The sequence below is a fragment of the Melanerpes formicivorus genome, unplaced genomic scaffold (assembly GCF_026170545.1).
Source record: "Melanerpes formicivorus ecotype bairdi unplaced genomic scaffold, bMelFor1.0.p_v2 SCAF_1, whole genome shotgun sequence".
In the NCBI taxonomy this organism is placed as follows: domain Eukaryota; kingdom Metazoa; phylum Chordata; class Aves; order Piciformes; family Picidae; genus Melanerpes; species Melanerpes formicivorus.
In genome coordinates this window covers 52,702,449-52,723,436 of record NW_027142353.1, presented here as the reverse complement: position 1 = coordinate 52,723,436, position 20,988 = coordinate 52,702,449, and the positions used below count along the sequence as shown (strand labels likewise).

General features: G+C 46.8%; 1 protein-coding gene across 1 annotated transcript in view; it reads right to left on the bottom strand.

Annotated features, from left to right (window-relative positions):
* SLC7A1 (solute carrier family 7 member 1) overlaps positions 1-20,988 on the bottom strand; it is a 47,458-nt gene that overhangs the window by 6,372 nt on the left and 20,098 nt on the right. Inside the window, exons 3-10 of the mRNA XM_068143296.1 lie at positions 15,848-16,231; positions 10,675-10,833; positions 8,472-8,646; positions 6,461-6,579; positions 4,618-4,840; positions 3,316-3,455; positions 1,955-2,057; positions 44-252 (exon numbers count right to left, since the gene is read on the bottom strand). Coding sequence (XP_067999397.1) covers positions 44-252; positions 1,955-2,057; positions 3,316-3,455; positions 4,618-4,840; positions 6,461-6,579; positions 8,472-8,646; positions 10,675-10,833; positions 15,848-16,217 — 1,498 coding nt within the window. The 5' untranslated portion in view covers positions 16,218-16,231. The remainder of the gene's footprint in view (positions 1-43; positions 253-1,954; positions 2,058-3,315; positions 3,456-4,617; positions 4,841-6,460; positions 6,580-8,471; positions 8,647-10,674; positions 10,834-15,847; positions 16,232-20,988) is intronic.

Below are 20,988 nucleotides of genomic sequence, written 5' to 3'. Positions count from 1 at the left end.
CCAGCTGGCTTACTGTCTCTGAGCCGCACTGCCCAGTACTTACCAATTATGAAGGTTGAGAGATTCACCACTGAGCCAGAGAATTTGGAAGGGTCTGAATTTGGGGGACATAGTATGGCTTTGAGGGAACACCTCTCTTCTTCTGGCAGAAATCCAGCCTGCGACTCACTGGTGCTCACAGACTCATTGTTATCTGTCTCCTCCGTCGTCCTAGCCATCTGGTATGCCAAATTAGGCTGCTCTGGCTGATACCTAGCAAAAGCGAAACAAAATAAGGACCACAGTGGTTTGGTTCAGAGTACTGCTCATTTAAAAGCCACACAGCCAGCCACTGCTGCACCCCAGACCACTGTGGCACCAGGACAGGCACACAGAACACCTATACCCTTCTGTTTTGGGGGGGAAATCTGAGAAATAACATTGTCGTAACACGAGCTATGGTCAGCTATTATCACCTACAGCTTGGCTGTAACATCAGTGTCCTAAACTGAACAGTGCACTTTCATAAGCCCTATCATCTGTGTCACCAAACGTAATCAAGTGACAGCAGTCAGAGAGACAGACAGACGGTCAAAAGCAGTCCACTGGGTTACGTGTGGCAGTTCTGCTCTTGTGTTTTGGCAGGGAGGTGGCCGAGCTAACAGCTCAGCAGATATCACACCCTGGCAGCTGCACATCGTACTCCACAGTGACACTTCTGCTGCCCCATCCTCCTTCATCCCTGACCCTGACCTGCCAGATTGTCTGATGCAACACAGCGAAGGAAGGGGTGAACAAAGAGCAGTATTTTGTTGCTGTTGCCCTTATGGATGGCACTTCCCTCACCAGGGCCCCGATGCACAACTATGTGTGTCTGTAAAATACAAACACTTTCAGCCTCAGCTCCCTTTTACAGGAGGTTTTGCCCAGGCCACAAGCCTAACTGAGGGAAAGAGCCATTTTGAAAGGCACCTTAAAATTGCTCCTGTGGGGATGTGTTTGCAACATGGGCATTTATGAAACACAGCAAATGAAGGAATGAAGTGAAACTATTGGCTCCAAGCACAGCAGCAGGACCTCACAGCTTTGGAAACAGTTCAGCTGCTACTTCATTGGGCAGTCAATGAGGCAGCCCAATCACTGCCCAGGCTGCCACAAAACAGTCTGTCAACTCTGCAAATCTGTGATGGGGAAAACACCAAGTAATGGGTACAGCTGCTTGTAAAAACAAACTAAACAGCCATTTACAACTGTATGGAGAAGAGGGGACTGGGAAATCAAAGGGAAAGTAAGAAGGGCCAAGAAAATCATCAAGGATTTTCAAGGGGCAGGGTGGACCGCACAGGCACAGAGCAACAGTATCACAGCTTTGGCACCTCCCCTGCTGCAAGGCACTTCTTGCTTCAGTGCATTTGCTGTGGGCTTGTAAAAAGTCTCCACCTGACTCTGAGTAATTCACTGAACACATACAGGTATTTTTCAGGTTGAGTGCGGTTGTCTGTGAGGTGCCAAGCACTGAAGATGCTCAATTTTCAGCTTAGGTTAGGGAAGCTATGGGAGCTCAGCACTTTTACAAGACAGGGACCAAGGCACAGATCCTGCAAACACATGCCAGCTAGACTTTGTCTTGAATCCTCTTTCAAAAGTCAGATGACCTGAAACTGTATCCCCAGTGGGAACAAGAGTGATGACAACACAGGCACCCGGGACCACGCATCTCTCATCCCTACCCGTTGGCATATCTCCAAGGGCATTCAGGACTGACTGCAGGACCAAGGGCTAATCAAGTTTAGAGGACACCTGTGTAGATCCAACTAGCATGATCTCCCATGAGCATAAAGAAACATGTTCTTCACATGCTTATAGCTGGAGATGGTCACAGTTTTCTTGGGTCCGTGGAAACTGTAAGGGCATCTGATCACTGTGTGGATTTCTGTCTGTGTGGTACCAAGAGAGGCTCTTTCTACATCCATACCTCAGTACCAACACGCAGGCTGCCACTAAGGAGTAAGCCAGGAGAGTTCCAATGGACATGAGATCCACAAGATCTTTCAAGTCGAAGAGAAAGGCCATAACAGCTGTAGGAGGAGACGAAGGTGAGAGAGGGAAGAAAAGTCAGTAACAGGGCAGAACATGTCAATCTCAGGAGTATTAGCAATAATGCAGCACATGTGTGACTGCTGCTCAGGGCTTGGTTGGGGAGCTTGAGCTACCCTGAGACCATCAGAGGCAGGACTTGGAATGTTAATGCTCCAAACCTCACTGGCTGTGCAAGCACAGCCTCACTAGCTGGAATCAGAGGAACCATTTTTACTGCAGTAAACACCAGCTTGTTTGTCTCATATGGGTATGTGCACTCAGCTACCACCAATGACAAGGTGTTTAAGCTACAGCCTCATTGCTGGAGTCCCCATTAAGACCACCAGGAGCCCAACAACCAATCCAACCTTCAAGCTCAGATGGCAAGTGCTGTCTCTGCAGTTCCTAGGCACTACAGACCACTCTGAGAAGACCTGGAGGGAAGGCAAAGCATGTTTGTTTTTCTTTTTACTTTATCTGGCCTCTTTTTTACCCTGGTCTGAACCTAAGGAAGCCTGAAGAGGAAGATGTGAGAGAAGCAGCTGTGAGGAGGTTCTGCAGGTTCCAGTAGCAGTAGCTGAGCCCTTTAACAGGAGCTCTGAGCCCACAGTGGCAGTCCAGCAGCACCTTGCCACCAAAGGTGGCACATGCTGACAGCTCATCTTGCATTTCCAGCAGAAGGTGAAGAGGAAGCAGGAAGGCTCTCCTCTTTGCTAGGCATTGCAAGGAAGAGGATGGCCTCAAAAAGAGTGTATATCTGGTCCTTGCCGTCTGGGAGGTTTCATTCCATTTTCCTGGGGGCTAGGAGAGGGATGGGGAGAACAGGATGCCTGCCAGCTGTGACTAACTGGTTCACAAATGCCAGTGACATGGGGGCCATCTGCCTGTCTCCTGCCTCTCTGGTGCCTTCTGCCAAGCTGCCACCCACAGAGGATGCAGCATGTTCAGCCAAGCCAGGCCAATAGCCACAAGAATGCTGAGACGCTGCTGGCTGCCGCCCTGTGGGGGGCTAATAATGTTTATGGCCGGCAGAACACCCTGGGAGCAGATAAAGGCATGAGAAAGGATGGCAGCAAGGAGCTCTGAGAAAGAGGGATGGGCACACAGCTTAATCACCCCTTGGAAAGCCAGGGCATGCTCTGGGATGTCATGCTGTGCAATATATCCGATTAATAAGTAAGCTAGAGACAGGTGGGCTTATCTGCCCCCAGCATGAGCTCCTTTTTCCACACCTTTGTACAAGTCTTTGGATCTTACCTGCAACAGCCCCTGATGTCACTGTTGCAATTATTGGAGTTTTTCTCTTCTCATTGACTTTAGCCAAAAATTTAAAGAGAAGTCCATCTTCTGCCATAGCATAAATTATCCGAGGCATCGGGAACATGGAGCCGAGAAGACTGAGGACACAAAAGGGGAAAATAATCTACTTATATCACCTCCTGCTGGGCACAGGCACACAAACCAAAGTAAGATCATGGCAGTACAAACAAGAACAGGTGGCTTTTCTTTCACTCCAGCTTCCTCTCCAAAGGGTCCCTCTGAACCCCCCTGTTACTGATAGCTGACAGCTGGGGTGCAGCTCTAAGATTCTGGATACCCAGACTAAGCCATGGGCATAAAACACCCTGACTTTCTGATAGCAAAAAGGTTGTAATTTCTATGAGCATCTCTGAGTTACTCACTTAATTGAGTATGTCTAAGATAACCTGAAACAACAGACTTCCAGGAGAAGATAACATATTCTGCCACCGGCCTGTCCTGCCTCCCATCCAGGTGGCTGTCCTGCAGGCAACAGATAGCCTTGGATATGGTTAAGTCCCATATGCTCCAGAATATGCATCCTGCACTACCTGACAGTAGTCAAGTCTGCTCTTCACTTAGCAGGATGTCTTGTGGGCAAGCCACACTTGCACTGTAGAGCTTTCTCCACAATTTAATCACTCAATCCAGATTCATATTATCAAGATGGACCTGCTGAGTCTGCTGCCTAGACAGGACTTTCTGAAGTGATGCTGGTCATGTACATCTCTGATATTCCAACAGAAACAAGTACTAATTTTGAAATCAGTAGCTCTGAATTTCATCCCTGGTCTTGGCTCACTTGTCCCAGAGGAACACAGAGTCACATAGAAGCACACAGAATATATCTGGTTGGAAGAGACCTCAAATATCATCCAGTCCAACCTTTGATCCAGTACTGAAGGGTCAACACTAGATGATATCCCAAAGTGCCAGGTCCACACACCACTTGAACTCCTCCAGGGATGGTTACTTCACCACTGCCCTGGGCAGACCATTCCAAAGTTTGGTAACCCTTTCAGTGAAGTACTTTTTTAATACCTAACCTATACCTCTCCAGGTGCAGCCTGTATCCATTTCCTTTAATCCTGTCACTTGTCACCAAGAAGAGGCTGGACCCTTCCTCGCTCTAACCTCCCTCAGGTTGCTGCAGAGTGATGAGGTCTCTTATAGGAAAAGCCCTGACATGCACCACTTTTGAAAGGACCTAGAGACACGTGCTTGCCTTGAGAGATGCATGAAGGAAAAGCAGTGACTCACCTCGTAGAAAGTGCACACAAGGAACCGACAGCTACAGCGTAATTGGCTCCGTCCCAGCCCACGTATTTAAAGGCATTGGGTAAAGGGCTGTTGGTGTCCAGCTGGTAGTAAGGCATCATGAGTGTCAGGGCAGCTGACACGCCAAAATAAGCCACGAAGCAGATGAGCAGAGATGCCACGATGCCAATAGGAATGGCCTTCTGAGGGTTTTTTACCTCCTCACCTAGAATAGAAGTTTCAGATAAACAACAAGCAAGAACTTTATCCCCACCTAGGGTGGGCTGGCTGGGGTTTTCAAAGGCCTTGGGAACAGTGAGGTGCTGCATGACCATGACATTGCTGATGGCCTGCCCCATCTGTTTAGAATACCCCAGCCTGTTTGCTCCCACTTCCACTCTCATCTCTCCCTCTGACAACCATTTGTGGAGCTCTTGGGAACTCATACACAGAAACAATCTGGATTAAAAACAGTCCTTTTCCCCAAAAGGTTTCTTTTAACCTCCAATTACTTCTGCTATCCCACTGATGGTGCAGCCCCACAAAGACTTTAATGATCACAAGTAATGGAACAAGAAATTATGTTGCAGTTGTAGGGCAGCTCTTTGGGTGACCATTTCAGTTACCATCTCCACCAGTGAACACAGCACCATAGGTACCCAGTTCCAGGGAATGGCAGGCCTTGCACAGCACCTGGAAATCATGCAGATCTTTGAAAATCCTTCTTAATATAAAGGACTCCCTCTAGTTTTTAATGCAAAAATTTTGACAACAAAGCTGGGATGAATGTGTCAAAAACCCCCAACCAACCAACAAAACCAAACTCAAAATTCACGCACAGATTAATTAAGAAACAGCTTCAAGCCTTCCCCTGTCCTACAAAGCTGTCCTCCACTGAAAACAAGAGCTCCTCAGGTTTGGCACTTTAGGAGGATGAACTGATAAGCAGAGACCCATACACCTCTAAGTTAAGAGCAGATGAATGTGTTTCTCCTCCAAAGAGAGACCCTAAGTCTGCCTGGAGGAATGGAGCCAGCACTTCTCAAACCGCTTGGAACAAGGGGCAGGAATGCTTTATCTCATTGTGATGATCTGCTCATTCTTCTGCTCCAGCTTTGACACAACTCAGTTGCCAAATGTGCAGTTAAGCCTAATCCTTCCGTTCTCCAGGGAACTGAGATTCTTCTTAACCAGGAGAAGTATGGCAGTGCTGGTGGTTTCTCTCTCAGAAGGAGATCTCTGAATCTTTGGAGATAAAAACACCCCCTGATTCTGAGCCACAGCTTTAGGCTGCAGAAGACTCCGCAGAGGCTCCCTCTTTCTTTGGCTCTTCAACTACTCCAACCCAACAAAGCTTCTTCAGCTGAAAGCACTGAAGAATCCTACTCCAGAATAACCTGATTAAAACATCATCTGGAGTTAAAGGTTCAAACTTCACCAGCATACAAGGCATCTGAACCTGGGATTTCCCTGTTTGCTTAACTGGTAAAGCTGGACATGTTTCCTGTGAAGTCTACCCTGGTTAGCAACACCAGTGACCATCCATGAGATTGGGTGCTGCAGGCAAAAAAGAATGGAGAAAGCTTGCTTTTGTGGGTTATACAGGCTAGCTGCCTACCACAGCAGCCAGAAGTCAACGCTCAGGGACCTAAAGGCTTGGACATACTCGGCACTTTGATTACTGGAAGCAGCTGTGCCAGAGGTGTATTTTGGGCTGAGCTTCAGAGGGATGATGAATGCAGTGCCCTGAACTGAATTACTCATTATCTGTGCTGTGCAACATTATTGAAAGCAAATCCAACAACAAGTGGGTTCATAACCAGAATGAGGAAATCTTCTCTCTTACCTGTTGTAGCAATACAGTCAAATCCCACAAAAGCATAAAAACAGGTGGCTGCCCCTGAGAGGACTCCTTTCCATCCATAGGGCATAAACCCTCCAACACCCTTGTATTCCTGTGTTTGACTAAAAGGATGGCACCAAGTTAGAAGTCATCCTGCTGAGGTGGGAAGTAACAAAACTATTCATATAGCTCACAATGAAACCCAAAGCTGGAGTATGAAGAGACACACTCTCCTATTCACACACACTGGCATACCAATGCCAAGCAAAATGCTAAGCTCTGCCCACTGCCAAGCTTTGGACTGGCCTGCAACAACCTGGGGAATGCATGGAATAAAAATGGTTCATGGTTTGTTCCCACCACGTGTTTTTGAGGGTGGATAAAAATGTCTTGGCTAAGACCATGATGAAATAGCATGAATATTAAAATTCCTCTCATAATATTACTGCATGTGTGTAGATAAGACATATTCATTTCAACATAAGCTTCTGGAAGAGCACGTGTCACTTTGAAAGCTGAAGGATGAGAAACGTAAACTATCCACTTCTCACCTAGGATGGGCTCAGAGAAAGAGTAGGTGAGCAGAAATCAAAGAGCAATGGAGGGTATCAAGACTGTCTAAAATCTGCCCACTCCTCCATTCTCATCTTTGAAATTCCCTGTGCCAAGCTCATAACCAAACTGTGCTTGCAACACTGAGGAAGGAGAGGAGCCTACATCCCTGATGCATCAAACACTTTGCTGAGGCTTACTGAAAGTTCATTAAAGTCAGCAGAGAGACACATACTGATTCCAGTGCACTCTGGATCAGGACTCCTGATCATGTGCCTGTGATCAGTCATGCAGAACATATCCTTCAGTTCAAGTGACTTAAGTCACTTTTCAGGGAAAAGCCTCTGTAAAGATGAATTAAGGCACCTACAGTAAACCCCAAATCTGCGAGTCTTACCAGGTGTAAGCATCTGAACTCTCTCATAGAAGCTCTGTTGAAACTGAGATGAAAACTGCCCTGTTATGTGCAGAAATAGCACAACCTAAATGTGTATTATTCTGGAACTAATGTTAAACCCCAGAGAGATTTTATAAAAATGGTAAGTTCTACAGGTCAAAGAGCTCCAGTTACATTTTGAAGCTACTGCACTAATTGCTCCTTGCATGGGAGCAGCAGTAAGGAAAGGGAAGGATCTTTCTTCCTATAGAAGCAATTCTTTTTGTAGCAGGCTTAATTTTGCAGAGGCTCAACAAGCAGCTTGTACCCAAGCCCAGCCTGACCCACTCACAACACTTAATATGAATTTCTATGATTTTTGTCAAACTGTAGGCCAGAATACAGGGTTTAGAGAGTAAGCCAGGACTGTGCTGATGTACATGGAGGTATTTAAAGGCCTTCATTCTGTCCTGTACAGTCTTGTGCAAAAATGAATAGCCTTCTATCACTGGCAACCCTTGTAAGCTTCTTAACTTTGATCTTGTATGGGTAGACAGGATATTGGCCAGGTAGCAAAAGGTCAATAGAAATGCATTTGTGATGTTTGCTACAATACATTTGGATAGTCTGCAAATTGCCTTCATTGCACTGGGGCATTTGGGACAACATCTCCCAAAGGTACAGCGGTGCCCAAAGGATATTGCCCAAGTGTCCAAAGAAGCTAGGGATCTATAATGGTCATGACCTCATAGAGGCACCAGAGCCAGCCTGGTGTAGCCTTGAGTAGAAGACTGTCTAAAAAACTCTTTTCTCTCAAATCTGGATGCCACATTGGTCATGATGTTGGAAATGGTTAGCTCTGCAAAAAGGTCCACACTGTACCAGCCTCTCTCCTATCAGTTTTAGCCCATCAGCAAAGCCTGCTTTCAGCAAAAGCCCACTGAAACCAGCTTTGCCTCCAAGGCATTTGGCAAAGAAGGGAGCCACCTCATTCACTGTTTTTCTAAAGCACTCCACAAACCCCACTCTGCACTTGCCATTGAAAATGCATCTATTTCAGAGCTGAGAAGAAAAGTTCCAACCTACTTGACTCCGTTAATGATGTGGCTGGTGTTGTAAAGGTCCTGTTCAGTCAGCTGCCAGTTTTTAACAGATCCTTTCACGAAGCCAGAGACCATGACGAAGCCGAGGACAAGGACGTTAATACAGGTGAACACTTTGTTCACTAAGGCAGATTCCTTCACACCAAAAATCAAAAGCCCTGGGGAAAGCATGGCAGACAGGTAGTCAGCTATTTCACCACCAGCAGCAGGCGCTGGAGATTTGCCGATGTAGCTCAGCGCTGTTCATGCTGTGCTTTGTCCAACTTATCACACCTCATTCCTCCACAAAGCCAAGTAGCAGGTCAGGATTAACTCAAAGGGAGGATGAGGACTCCAGCCCAGACATTCGCACTGCAGGACTGGACACACCCTGACACCCAGCATGCCCATCTGGCACATGCCATGACAAAGTGCTTGCTGAAACAGCTAAGCTGCTCCCACAGCTTTCAACACCAACTCTGGCCACCTCATGGCACTATGCTGTGCCACCTAGACAGATCATCAAACTCCATCCAGAGACCAGAAGAAAGCATCCCACGTGTTTTCTTAGGAAGGAATGTTGTCTTAGAGGTCTCAGCCACATGCAGAATTTACAAACAACATTCAACTTTCCTTAAAAGCAGGGGGAAATACACACAAGGATGGAGTGCAGGAAGACAGCTACTTCCAGTGCTGAAGACAGAGAAGAAGGTGACATCTCAGGAATGCTACTCCCATTTGCCTCAGTGGGAGCTGTGCCAATGACTTCAGCAAGAGAAGGATTTCAGCCTATGGTCTTAAAAGCATCTGAAGAAGAGCACATTTACAGGCTTTGGCAACCAACATCTCAATGAGGCATAGCTTGGCTTCTCAGAACAAGAAGTTCCAGTGACCTGCATTTGCTCTTCAGATGCCTCAAATCTAAGAAGGCAGCTGAGGGAGAAAGTAAAAAGCTTCACAGGAGCCTGAGTGAGAACAGAAGCTCAACAGGATGTCCTTAGTGCCACTCCAAGATACTTCAGGGACAGGGGAGCATTGTGTGCTCTCACCTTTCCTCCTTTTTAAATAGGAAGTAAGCTGAGACAGCCACATCAGGGAAGTGTTTGGTAACACTGCATACCTGCCCAGGAAAACTTGTAAGGTAACTTGCAGAAGCCTGAAGCTCAAGTTGGTGTCAATGTTTGTGACTAAAGCTGTTGATTCAGCAACTTTTTGTGGAAAAGATGCTTTACACTTTTTGTTAAAAGCCAGGGAATTTGCTCCATGCAGGGGGAATGAGGCCATCTGTAGAATTTTACAGCTCTGCAGTGTTGAAGTGAGGAGTTCTGCTTTTTTTTCATTGTATCTGAGATGAGAGGCCAGATTCTAAATTCAAACTACACCAACTCTTATTATACAGAAATGAACAAAGAGGAAAAACTCCCTCCTTCAGATGTAGTCATGAAAACAGAGGGCTGCTCTTGACTTCACCAGTCCTTGATATAGTCTCAGATCCAAATACAAATCTAGCTGTCAACCTTGCTTATGTAGCCTGTGGCCATGAGCCCAGCTGATGATGCAAGACAGCCATCCTGATCAGAGTGGGAAATATCAGGATAGCCTTGCTTGGGTAACACTGCACCTTCTGCATTCTGGAAACCACAGAAAGGTACATGAGAAATGTAGATTTTTTTAACTGGAGTCTTGCATTCACTACTGCAAACTGAAGCCCATGTATTTTGGGGGAAATAAACCCCAACCAACCACACAACCAAACGGTAGTACGTGAGGTTGTTCCAAAATCCCTTTTTGTGTTTTCCTCACTTTCCTGGCTCAAGCCACTGAGAACAGGTAGATTATCAAATAGGAATAAGGTGGATAGAGCAACAGAGTGAAATGTTTGTATAATAGGATTTGTAGAGTGAAGGATTAAACTTACATACCTGATTGAGGATAACAAGTCATCTTTTCTTTTCTTCCTTATATAACACTCGATTGAAGGCTTTAAAAGTAGCTCAAGAACACTCCCCTCTAATTGAAAACCTTGTAAACAGACTATGCCCCATGATAACTCCACTGCAGCTATATAGGTCAATCCAACTCTTGTAGCAAAGAGACTGTATATATGTTGTCCAAAATAAATAAGGACTTTGTGCCTAATCCAAAAGCCAACGGTGAGGTTACACAAGAAGGAAGTCCAACACTCAGAAACCCTTCCAAGGCTTTACCTGTCAGGATGATGATTATCAGCACAGCAAAGATGTCTGGGTATTTTGCTAGCACTCCAGGAGCATCCATCGACATGTATCTTTGACAAAATGTTGCAATGTGCTGGCCTATGATTTCATCAAAAGTTGCACTCCAGGCTCTGGCTACACTCGAGGTTCCTGCCGGGAGACAGAAAGGACACAGATCACCCTTCACGGCTGGCACGGGTTTTGAGCAGGAGGCATCTTGCATGGGTTTTTACCAAGAAGGCCTTCAAAGCGACCTTGCATGCACTCCCTTGGTGCTGGGAGCAGCCTCTCCTCTGCAGATCCAGCCTGCTGCCTGTAGTCAAGCCTGGTATCTGCTCTGATGGTGATACACACAGGTGGTGGGTCTCAGACTCCCACTCAGCTGACAAAATTGAAAAATCCTTACAGTGGTTTGGCTCCTTAGTAGATCTTGACTTTGCCTTAAGACCCAACCTAGACAGATTTTTTCCTCATGCCCCCAGCAGCCTGAACTTCCCCCAAACCTGGTAACTTTTGCTACTAGAGAAGTCTGAGTCTCCTCTCCTACCAGAAGAAATCCCTGGCAGCCCCAGCTGGGTGACTACAGCCCAGGCAGAGGGACCTTACATGTGAGGCTGGAGTACCAAAGCCTGGACCACAACACTCAGCCAGCTCTGTCAGCTCTGCACTGCAGCAACGCACAGGTCTGCTCTGACCTCTGAGGATAAAGCATCCCAGTCGGATAGAGACTCAGAAATCATTCAGGTGACAACATGAATAGATGAGGGGAGAGCCACTGATGTCACTTACCTGGACCTGAGCAAAGCCTTCAACACTGTCCTGCACCACATCCTGGTCTCCAAACTGGTGACACATGGGTTTGATGGGTGGACCACTAGATGGATAAGGAACTGGCTTGATGGCCGCACCCAAAGAGTGGCTGTCAATGGCTCCATGTCCCAGTGGAGGCCAGTGACAAGTGGAGTCCCTCAGGGATCAGTCCTGGGACCTGTCTTATTCAACATCTTTGTGGGGGACATGGACAGTGGCATTGAGTGCACCCTCAGCAAGTTTGCTGATGACACCAAGCTGTGTGGTGCAGCAGACACGCTGGAGGGAAGGGAGGCCATCCAGAGGGACCTTGACAGGCTGGAGAGGAGGGCACAAGCCAACCTCATGAGGTTCAATAAGACCAAGTGCAGGGTCCTGCATCTGGGTCGAGGCAATCCCAGGCACAAATCCAGGCTGGGCAGTGACTGGCTGGAAAGTAGCCCTGAGGGGAGTGACTTAGGGGTGCTGGTGGATGAGAAGCTCAACATGAGCTCTCAATGTGCACTTGCAGCCCAGAAAGCCAGTCAGATCCTGGGCTGCATCAAGAGAAGTGTGTCCAGCAGGTCAAGGGAGGCGATTCTCCCCCTCTACTCAGCTCTGCTGAGACCCCACCTGGAGTACTGTGTCCAGTTCTGGGGCCCCTATTATAAGAGGGATATGTAGGTGCTGGAACGTGTCCAGAGAAGGGCCACGAGGATGATCAGAGGGCTGGAGCACCTCTCCTATGAGGACAGACTGAAGGAGTTGGGGCTGTTCAGTCTGCAGAAGAGAAGGCTCCCAGGTGACCTAATTGTGGCCTTCCAGTATCTGAAGGGGGCCTACAGGAAGGCTGGGGAAGGACTTCTCAGGATCTCAGGTAGTGATAGGACTAGGGGGAATGGAATGAAGCTGGAGGTGGGGAGATTCAGGCTGGATGTGAGGAGGAAGTTCTTCACCATGAGAGTGGTGAAACCCTGGAATGGGTTGTCCAGGGAGGTGGTTGGGGCCCCATCCCTGGAGGTGTTTAAGACCAGGCTGGACGAGGCTCTGTCCAGCCTGATCTAGTGTGGGGTGTCCCTGCCCATGGCAGGGGATTTGGAACTAGATGCTCCTTGTGGTCCCTTCCAACCCTGACTGATTCTATGATTCACAGGTTATCAGAGCATAAGTCAGCCTATCAACCACAAACGGTCAGGATACTGGTGCAAGCAGCATGACTTCTGCCTGCAACAAGGGCTTAGACTTCCCCCTCTGGTGCCTCTGTTTCACTGTGGTTACCAAGAGCACCAAACATTGCACAGTTTGCCAGGGCGAGGATTGAACCTGGGGTCTCAGGATGACCATGTCTAGGGCATTGTCTGGGCCAGAAGAGTAGTTTCAGAGAACTGAAATAGCAACATTGAAGGGCTACCACCAGTCAGCAACAGCACTGTGTAAAATAAGTAGGTCTGGCTACAAGCCAACTTCTCCCTCTCCTGTGCTAGAGTGGCTGTCATTATACTCCTGATGTCTTATACAGAACACTAAATATAACAGCATCTAATTGCATGATATAATTACTGCTGTACATAATTACCTAGTTAAAAAAGGAGGTTGGTTTGGGTTTGGTTTGCAGAGCAGTTCCTCAGAGGATGCTGTCATGGGCCCCTTCTACCTAAAACAGCTTGTCCTGACACACTCACCTGTGGATGGACGTTCAGGTCCCAGCTCCAGCACCTGCAATCCTGTCAAACAATGTCCATGTTCACCTGCAGCTAAATGCTCTGCAGCAGCAGTGTGGACACAGAGAATGCTTTCAAAGCAGTGGGACATCAGAGCCATCAATTTAATCTTGAAAACATCCAGCAAGGTATTGCATACTGTGCTCTGATTTTTCAGCTTAACTTTGTTACAATTTGAGGGAAGAGATTATTTCTTTAGTGCTATTGGTTTTGCCCTGGTTCTAATATTTCATGTTCTAGCACAGGAACAACCAGCTCCTGCATGTGTTATGTTAGATGCCAAATGCTTGGATACCAACTCCATGTAATTATCAGCCATTTCATCCAAACTTTCTGCAACCAACAGCCTTGTGGGTGCAAGGAGTCTGACATACTTCCAAAATTGCAGATACCTAGTTAATATCTTTACTGTTGCTAGAGCACACAGTGCAAAGACATTCAGACTGTACCCAGGAAGATTTACTAGTTCTGGGTCAGCACAACCTCACCAGATCAAGTTGGCTCCTGCCTGCAGCACACAGCTCCAAGGATAGCTGCTGAGCTCAGGTGCAGGGTTCACTGCAGTAACAGGCACAGCTTTGAGGTCACTGCATGCTACAGGAAACTCCAGCAACAGCTACACACCAAGGATGCCATAACTCATTGTATTAGCAGCTCTTATCATCTTCCACTGCCTGAAATGCTTCCCACAGTGCAGCACTGCTCCCCAAACCTGCACCCTCCCAGACTAAAGTTCACACCAGATCCTGGTCCTGGACACCTTCTTCCTTCTGGCTAGATCACAAAGACAACTGATCGGTTGTGTGTCTATTACCACCCATCTCCAACAACCCTCACTGATCTTCCCTCAAGCTATTTGCCAGCATCCCCAGCTATGTCAGCCACTTTGGTGGTCCAGTGTCATAGTGGGAAAGGATGCATAACTAACTATGAAGACCATGGAGAAGACAATGTGTCATTACCTTTCTGGAAGAGAAAATAAATCACCAAGAAGCCTGCTCAATTTTAATACATGTAGCCCAAGCAGAGTCCATTATAGAAGTCCGGAGGAAATTATATGCTTACTTTAAAAAAAAACACCCCAAACTATTTCTATCCCCTCCTTGCAGTGTACCTGATTCACAAAAGAACACAGGTCTCAGATTTCCTAAGGAGATGACTTTAATTGGCTCTGGCTTTTCAACCTCTCATTTATTACTGAAAAAAGGGGGAGGAGGGGAGGACTAGGAGGAAGAAGGTTTCAGGGATCACAGAGAGCAGAGCCAACAGAACTTCAGACAAGCAGCTGCTACATCACTATATATATATATGTATATACACACACACATACTCTCTCTCTCTATATATATATACGTCAGTTTAGGAAGGACGTTGACTTGCTGAAACATGCCCAGAGAAGGGCAACAAAGTTTGTGAGGGGTATGGAACACAAGCCCTATGAGAAGAGGCTGAAGGAGCTGGGGTTGCTTAGCCTAGAGAAGAAGAGGCTCAGGGGAGACCTTATTGCTGTCTACAACTACCTGAAGGGAGGGTGTAGACACGTGGGGTCTGATCTCTTCTCCCAGGCAACCAGCACCAGAACAAGAGGGCACAGTCTGAAGCTGCACCAGGGGAGGTTTAGGCTGGAGGTTAGGAAGAAATTCTACACAGAGAGAGTGATTGGCCATTGGAATGGGCTGCTGGGGAGGTGGTGGAGTCACCATCATTGGAGGTGTTCAGGAGGAGACTTGATAGGGTGCTTGGTTGCATGATTTAGTTGATTAGGTGGTGTTGGATGATAGGTTGGACGCGATGATCTTGAAGGTCTCTTCCAACCTGGTCTATTCTATTCTATATTGATGATATGATTTTCCCTTCCCCAGCACCATGGGAACTAATCTCCAAGGTAATGCACATCCTGTAAAATACATTTTTTATTAAAAACTCCCTTCAATAATTTAGCATAACATCATTTGTCATTTTAACTAGTAACTCTCAACTATCAGCCTTAATTACAGGCACAGTGACAAGCAGGGTGCCCAGAATGTGCTTGAAAAGACTCAAGTTCTTAATTGGCAACATGTGGTTAGTTTTAATGTATCAGCTGAGCTGTACACTGCATGCTCTGAGCCTGACCCAAGGCCACACTCATAGAGGGAGTCAAGTGCTTAGGAGGGATTTGATTTGCAAGTTTCAGAAACTGAACCTGCAGATCATCCTAAACTTAATCCTGCATCTATTCATGAGACAAAATTCTGATCTCTAGGTACTTTAAACAGGTCTCAATGGGACTGGGAGTTAATCCTTCATCAGCTGGATGGTGCTGTATAAAAGCATCCTTCTGTATGCAGCTTCTTTCTCATCAGAGGGGACGTGATTTTGCTCCCTGGCAAGTATACAGCAGCCAGGGGATGCCAAAGGGATGAGGTGGAGATTTTGAAGAAGTCACAGCAGCAATAATCTATCAGCAGGACAAACCCTCAACCCACATCACAGAACTTACCTTGCTGGCTGACAGGAGCCACCAACAATGCACCCTGAAATCCTTGGTGAGTGCAAGAGTGCAGCACCTATGTTGAAACAGTAATGCAGGTGCCCACCCAAGACTGATCCTGCAAACTAGGCTGCCAGCCTAGACTAAAGGTAGGGTCTCACAGTGCACCCACCAAACTTACCAATGACATAGGAGAGGATTAAATTCCACCCTGTGATGAAGGCCCACAGCTCGCCCACAGTCACATAGCTGTAGAGATAAGCTGATCCTGTCTTAGGAACTCGGGCACCGAACTCTCCGTAGCAGAGGCCGGCCAGCACCGAAGCCAAAGCGGCAATCAAGAAGGAGATTACGATGGCAGGTCCTGCATTTTCCCGTGCCACAGCTCCAGCCAGTACATAGACTCCTGCTCCCAAAGTGCTGCCCACACCCAGAGCCACTAAGTCAAATGTGTTGAGGCATCGCGAGAGCCGACTGTCGTCTCGAGTGCAGTCCACATTCTTCCGGCGAAGAAGCTGGTTTCCAAAATTGATAATTTTCTGACACTCCATCTTTGTATCTGGGCCTGCAAGAAAGATGCTGCCATCAGTTCTTGGACCAGGATACCCCCCAAAACAGCATCACTGCACAGGTACACTGCTACAGCCCTGTCAGATTTCAACAAAGTAATCTTTCCACATAGCAAAATGTCTCCTTCAGCATCTTACTTAGCCTTGGAATTCAACAAATTAATCTTCCCACATTTCATCTTTCCACGTGGCAAAATGTCTCCTTCAGCACCTTACTTAGCCTTGGAATTCAACAAATTAATCTTCCCACATTTCATCTTTCCACATGGCAAAATGTCTCCTTCAGCACCTTGCTTAGGCTTAGAACAGGGAATTAAAACAGATACAACCAAAGCATTTTCTGCTTCCCACTCCAGCCACACTGCAAACTCTGCATGATCCCTGTACAGACACTGCACTGTGATTCAGTGCCCACTCCATTCCACAACCACCCAGTCCAGAAACAAGTAGGCAAACCAAAAACACAAAGCCTATCTTTCACATTTCAGAGTTTTGCTGGGCTGGGAGTTAAAGAAAAAAGAAAAAGAGAGATATATTTGCACATATATATTTCAGTCTCAGGGTGAACAGGGAGTGAACGTTACATTCCAGAATAAGGCACTACACATGCTACTGTCCCTAGAGTGTGAAACACCACATGCTGCAGTCAGTGACGTCATTTGCAGGCAGGCTGGGACATTTCCCCTCTCTAAGCTCCACCTCCAGCAACAGGCAGTAGCAGAGGCTGCTGGTGCCTACAGCTGCTCAGGCTGAAACAGATATCACTTAGGAAAAAGGACACGCAGAACTGAACTTTATTTCACTTGGTTTTGCTGAGGCAAAGGTTCAAGCCATTCTGAATTTGCAAGGACACTCATGGAAACAGTACCATTAGGGAGTCTGTCCCTTGAAGATTTATGTCCTTTGATAACAGGAGCAGCTAGGACATTCCAAGAGCAACCACTAACAACTTCAGTGGTATCTCTACCAGTGCCTCATTTCCTTTCCTAGTCCCTGACTTCTCATTAAAAAGTCCCTTTTGTACCATTTCAGTTTCCTACTAATCTTCATCTTTTTAATCAGCTTCCTCTGTGGCACATCAAATGCTTTACTTTTGACGTGGTAGATAAAGGAAAGCGATCACTCTTCCCTTTAACCTTAAAAGGTAAAAAAGCCATCAGCCTCCCACCTTTCCTCGGCTTCCTATCAAATAAAACTGTCAGGTGAATGCGCCAATCTCTCAGATGTAAACACAGTTTATTTCTTCACTCTTCTCCAGTCAACAAGCACCACCTCCTATTTCAACAGAGGTCTCACTTTGCTAGTTCAGTACTGCTTTCATGCCTTGCGTCTTTCTGACTACCTGTTCCTGACTCACCTGTTCTAAGTGTCACTCTCACTAACTGTAACCATTTTCCTCAGCCCACACTATCATCAAACCCTCATCTCAGCATCATCATCCTCATTCAGAATTTGGCAGCTAGATAATATGATGCTTCCACAGCTGGGATGTTTCTGTAGGGCCTGCTGGATTACTCCTAATTCAGACACATGGACAAACACATAAAGCAGTCCTCAAGAAGCTGTAACAAAGCACATTGATCTTGAATGGGCCTTCAGTAAAGAAGATCCTGCTTGTGAGAAATACCAAGAAGCTTTGAACACCCGTACAGAGCCACATTCCAACCAAAGACAACAGGCAACCTAAGCCAGAGTAACAGAGCTGGCACCGACAACAACCTACCACACTTTTACAGGTGCTCCAGGCACCAAAATCACTACTGTAAGACCTGTATTTAACTATTAAATGCCCATGAGCATTTCTGTCCTGAGCATAAGAGTACACTAAGGATGTCTCAGTTACTCCACTTATCTCACTTTGATTCATGCTGCAGAGAGCTCGTGGAGTGCACGAACCTCATACAACTGGGATGAACATAAAGCTGAGGATGCTGCAGGGGCGTATGTAACACATCCCAACACCTGATGGGAGATCAGCTTGCAGGAGCAGCTACTCAAGGATAATCTCCCCTCCAAGATGCAACGTGCAGACATTAGGCTCTCAGCAGCAACTACTTTGCTCTGCAAATCTATGGGCTGCTTTACTTGCTCACTTATGTAGACACAACCTACAAGGATGAACATCACCCTCCATTTCAGACTACACCCTGTAGCTCCAAGAAGCCCCAGACTGATACCCACACTGCACCATTAAGCCTGGCTTCAGCAGCAGTTTTATCATTAATTATGGAAAAGAAGAAAGGTTATTTTATTTAGATGCAATGCTGGACTGAGGCATTGACTTCCCAATGAATAGTACACCAGTAAGGGAAGAGCAGGATATATTGCACACTAACAGCACTTGTGGGCTGAGAACAATGTGTAGCAAGGATATTACTGAATGCAGTTTACAGTATGGTCAAGTGAAATCAGTATTTCATCAGCTTTAACTAAACCCAGTGTAAAAGGTGGGAAAATAAATGACAAGAAATTTAACTAAGTCAACTATTAAATCCAAGGCTTCAATTTTGTCACTGTTGTAGGTTAAGGACTAACTGTCCTACCATAGAGATAAATTCCTCCAGAGAACCAGAGAGCCTAAGGGGGTGTACAGCCCGTCCCAGAAGGTGCACATAGGATATAATAATTTGTTATTCCACCCCATAATCCTGCATCTCCGGTTCTTCCTCCTTCTCTCACCTCTCTGCTCGGGGCAAATGGCAGCTGCTATCTCTTTGGTTTGTGTGGGAGTGCAGCATTGCTGGCAAGCTTGGGGGGCCTGTCTTGGCGGGGGGGGGGGCAGGGCAGTGAGGCCTACTGAGGCCTAGTGTCGGAGGGAGGTTTAGATGGCTGGGAGGATATTTTTGATGCATCACTGAGGCCTGGGTTGGGGCTTAGCCAGGGGTGGCTAATCCAGGGCTGGTTCTGAGTATCTACATAGAACCATAGAATTGTTAGGGTTGGAAGGGACCTCAAGGATCATCTAGTTCCACCCCCCCTGCCATGGGCAGGGACACCTCACACTAGATCAGGTTGCCCAAAGCCACACCCAGCCTGGCTTTAAAAACCTCCAGGGATGGGGCTTCAACCAACTCCCTGGGCAACCTGTTCCAGTGTCTCACCACTCTCATGGAGAAGAACTTCTTCCAAACATCCAACCTGAATCTACCAATTCTAGTTTGTTTTATTCCCCCATGTCCTATCACTCCCTGACACCTCAAAAAGTCCCTCCCCAGCTTTCTTGTAGGTGCCCTTCTGATACAGAAAGGCCACAATAAGGTCTCCTCGGAGCCTTCTCTTCTCCAGATTGAACAGTCCCAACTGCCTCAGTCTGTCCTCATAGCAGAGGTGCTCCAGCCCTCTGATCATCCTTGTGGCCCTTCTCTGGACACACACCAGCACCTCCACATCCTTCCTGTAATAGGGGCTCCAGAACTGGACACAGTACTCCACTAGAGCAGAGTAGAGGGGGAGGATCACCTCCCTCGACCTGCTGGGTATGCTTCTCTTGATGAAGCCCAGGATGTGATTCTACATAGATAGATATATATATATATATATATATATATATATATATATTTGCCTTTGTACCCTTTGTATTTGATTTACTTTTGTAAACAGTATTTCTTTTTAACCTCCAATTCTATGTGAGTGTTCTTATTTACTCCTTTGGGGTAAAATACTTCCTGTGCAGAGCTGCTTCCAGCTCAACCCATGACAGTCACCACAGCATTAGCTACAAAATCAAAAATCCTCTTTGCTTTTCTAAGACACCAGCCATAAGCCCTGGCTTAAAGCCCCTTTCTCCTGGCCTTCCACTAACTCCCCTGCTATGAGAAAGTAATTACAATGGAAGGATCAAGGCTGAAGACAGGAATCCAACTGAGGCAGGAATTATCTCCACCCACAGCTCTCAAACACGCTCCCGAGAGATGTGGGTTTAGACTAATGGAGAAAGGCAAATTTCAGGCCAATCTTACAAAAAATCTCATTTGCTAAAGCACGGGAATTCCCAACATACACAGAGAGGAAAAGCTGTCTTCCTCCTTCAGAAGGAAGGCAGACCTCTTTACCTAAGTGCATTCATGTGCCAGTTCCCTCAAGCAGTCTCCTTCCCACTTGAACCTTAACCATATCTATATCAGCCAGGATTGTTTTCACAGTATATCTGCCCACCTACCCAAAGCAGTGACAGGGCAGCTCTGAACTTGGAACTGGGGTAAGGTGACAAGAAGAGCGCTGCACTGAGGCATCCTGCATGATGTTGTTGCTTTCTAGGAAAACACAAGTCCTAGGCTTTGCTTAACTCCCACCAGAGTGATGCAGAAATCCCATTGTAGCTGCATCATACGAAGACCACAGTGGTGGTGATTACTCATCCATCCTGCCCAGCAGTGATACTATTAGGGAGCAGGACAAGAGAGGTTATTCTTCCCTTGTACTCAGTACTGGTCAGGCTACACCTTGAATACTGTGTCCAGCTCTGGGCCCCTCAATTCAAGAGAAATGTTGAGGTACTCAAACACGTCCAGAGAAGTGTGAAGAAACTGGTGAGCGGCCTGGAACACAAGTCCTGTGAGGAGAGGCTGAGGGAGCTGGGGTTGTTTAGCCTGGAGAAGAGGAGGCTCAGGGGAGACCTTACTGCTCTCTACATCTACCTGAGGTTGTAGCCAGGTAGGGGGGGTGGGTCTGTTCTCCCAGGCAAGTAGCAACAGAACAAAGGGATAGAGTCTCAAGTTGTGCCAGGGAAGGTTCAGGCTGGATATTAGGAAGA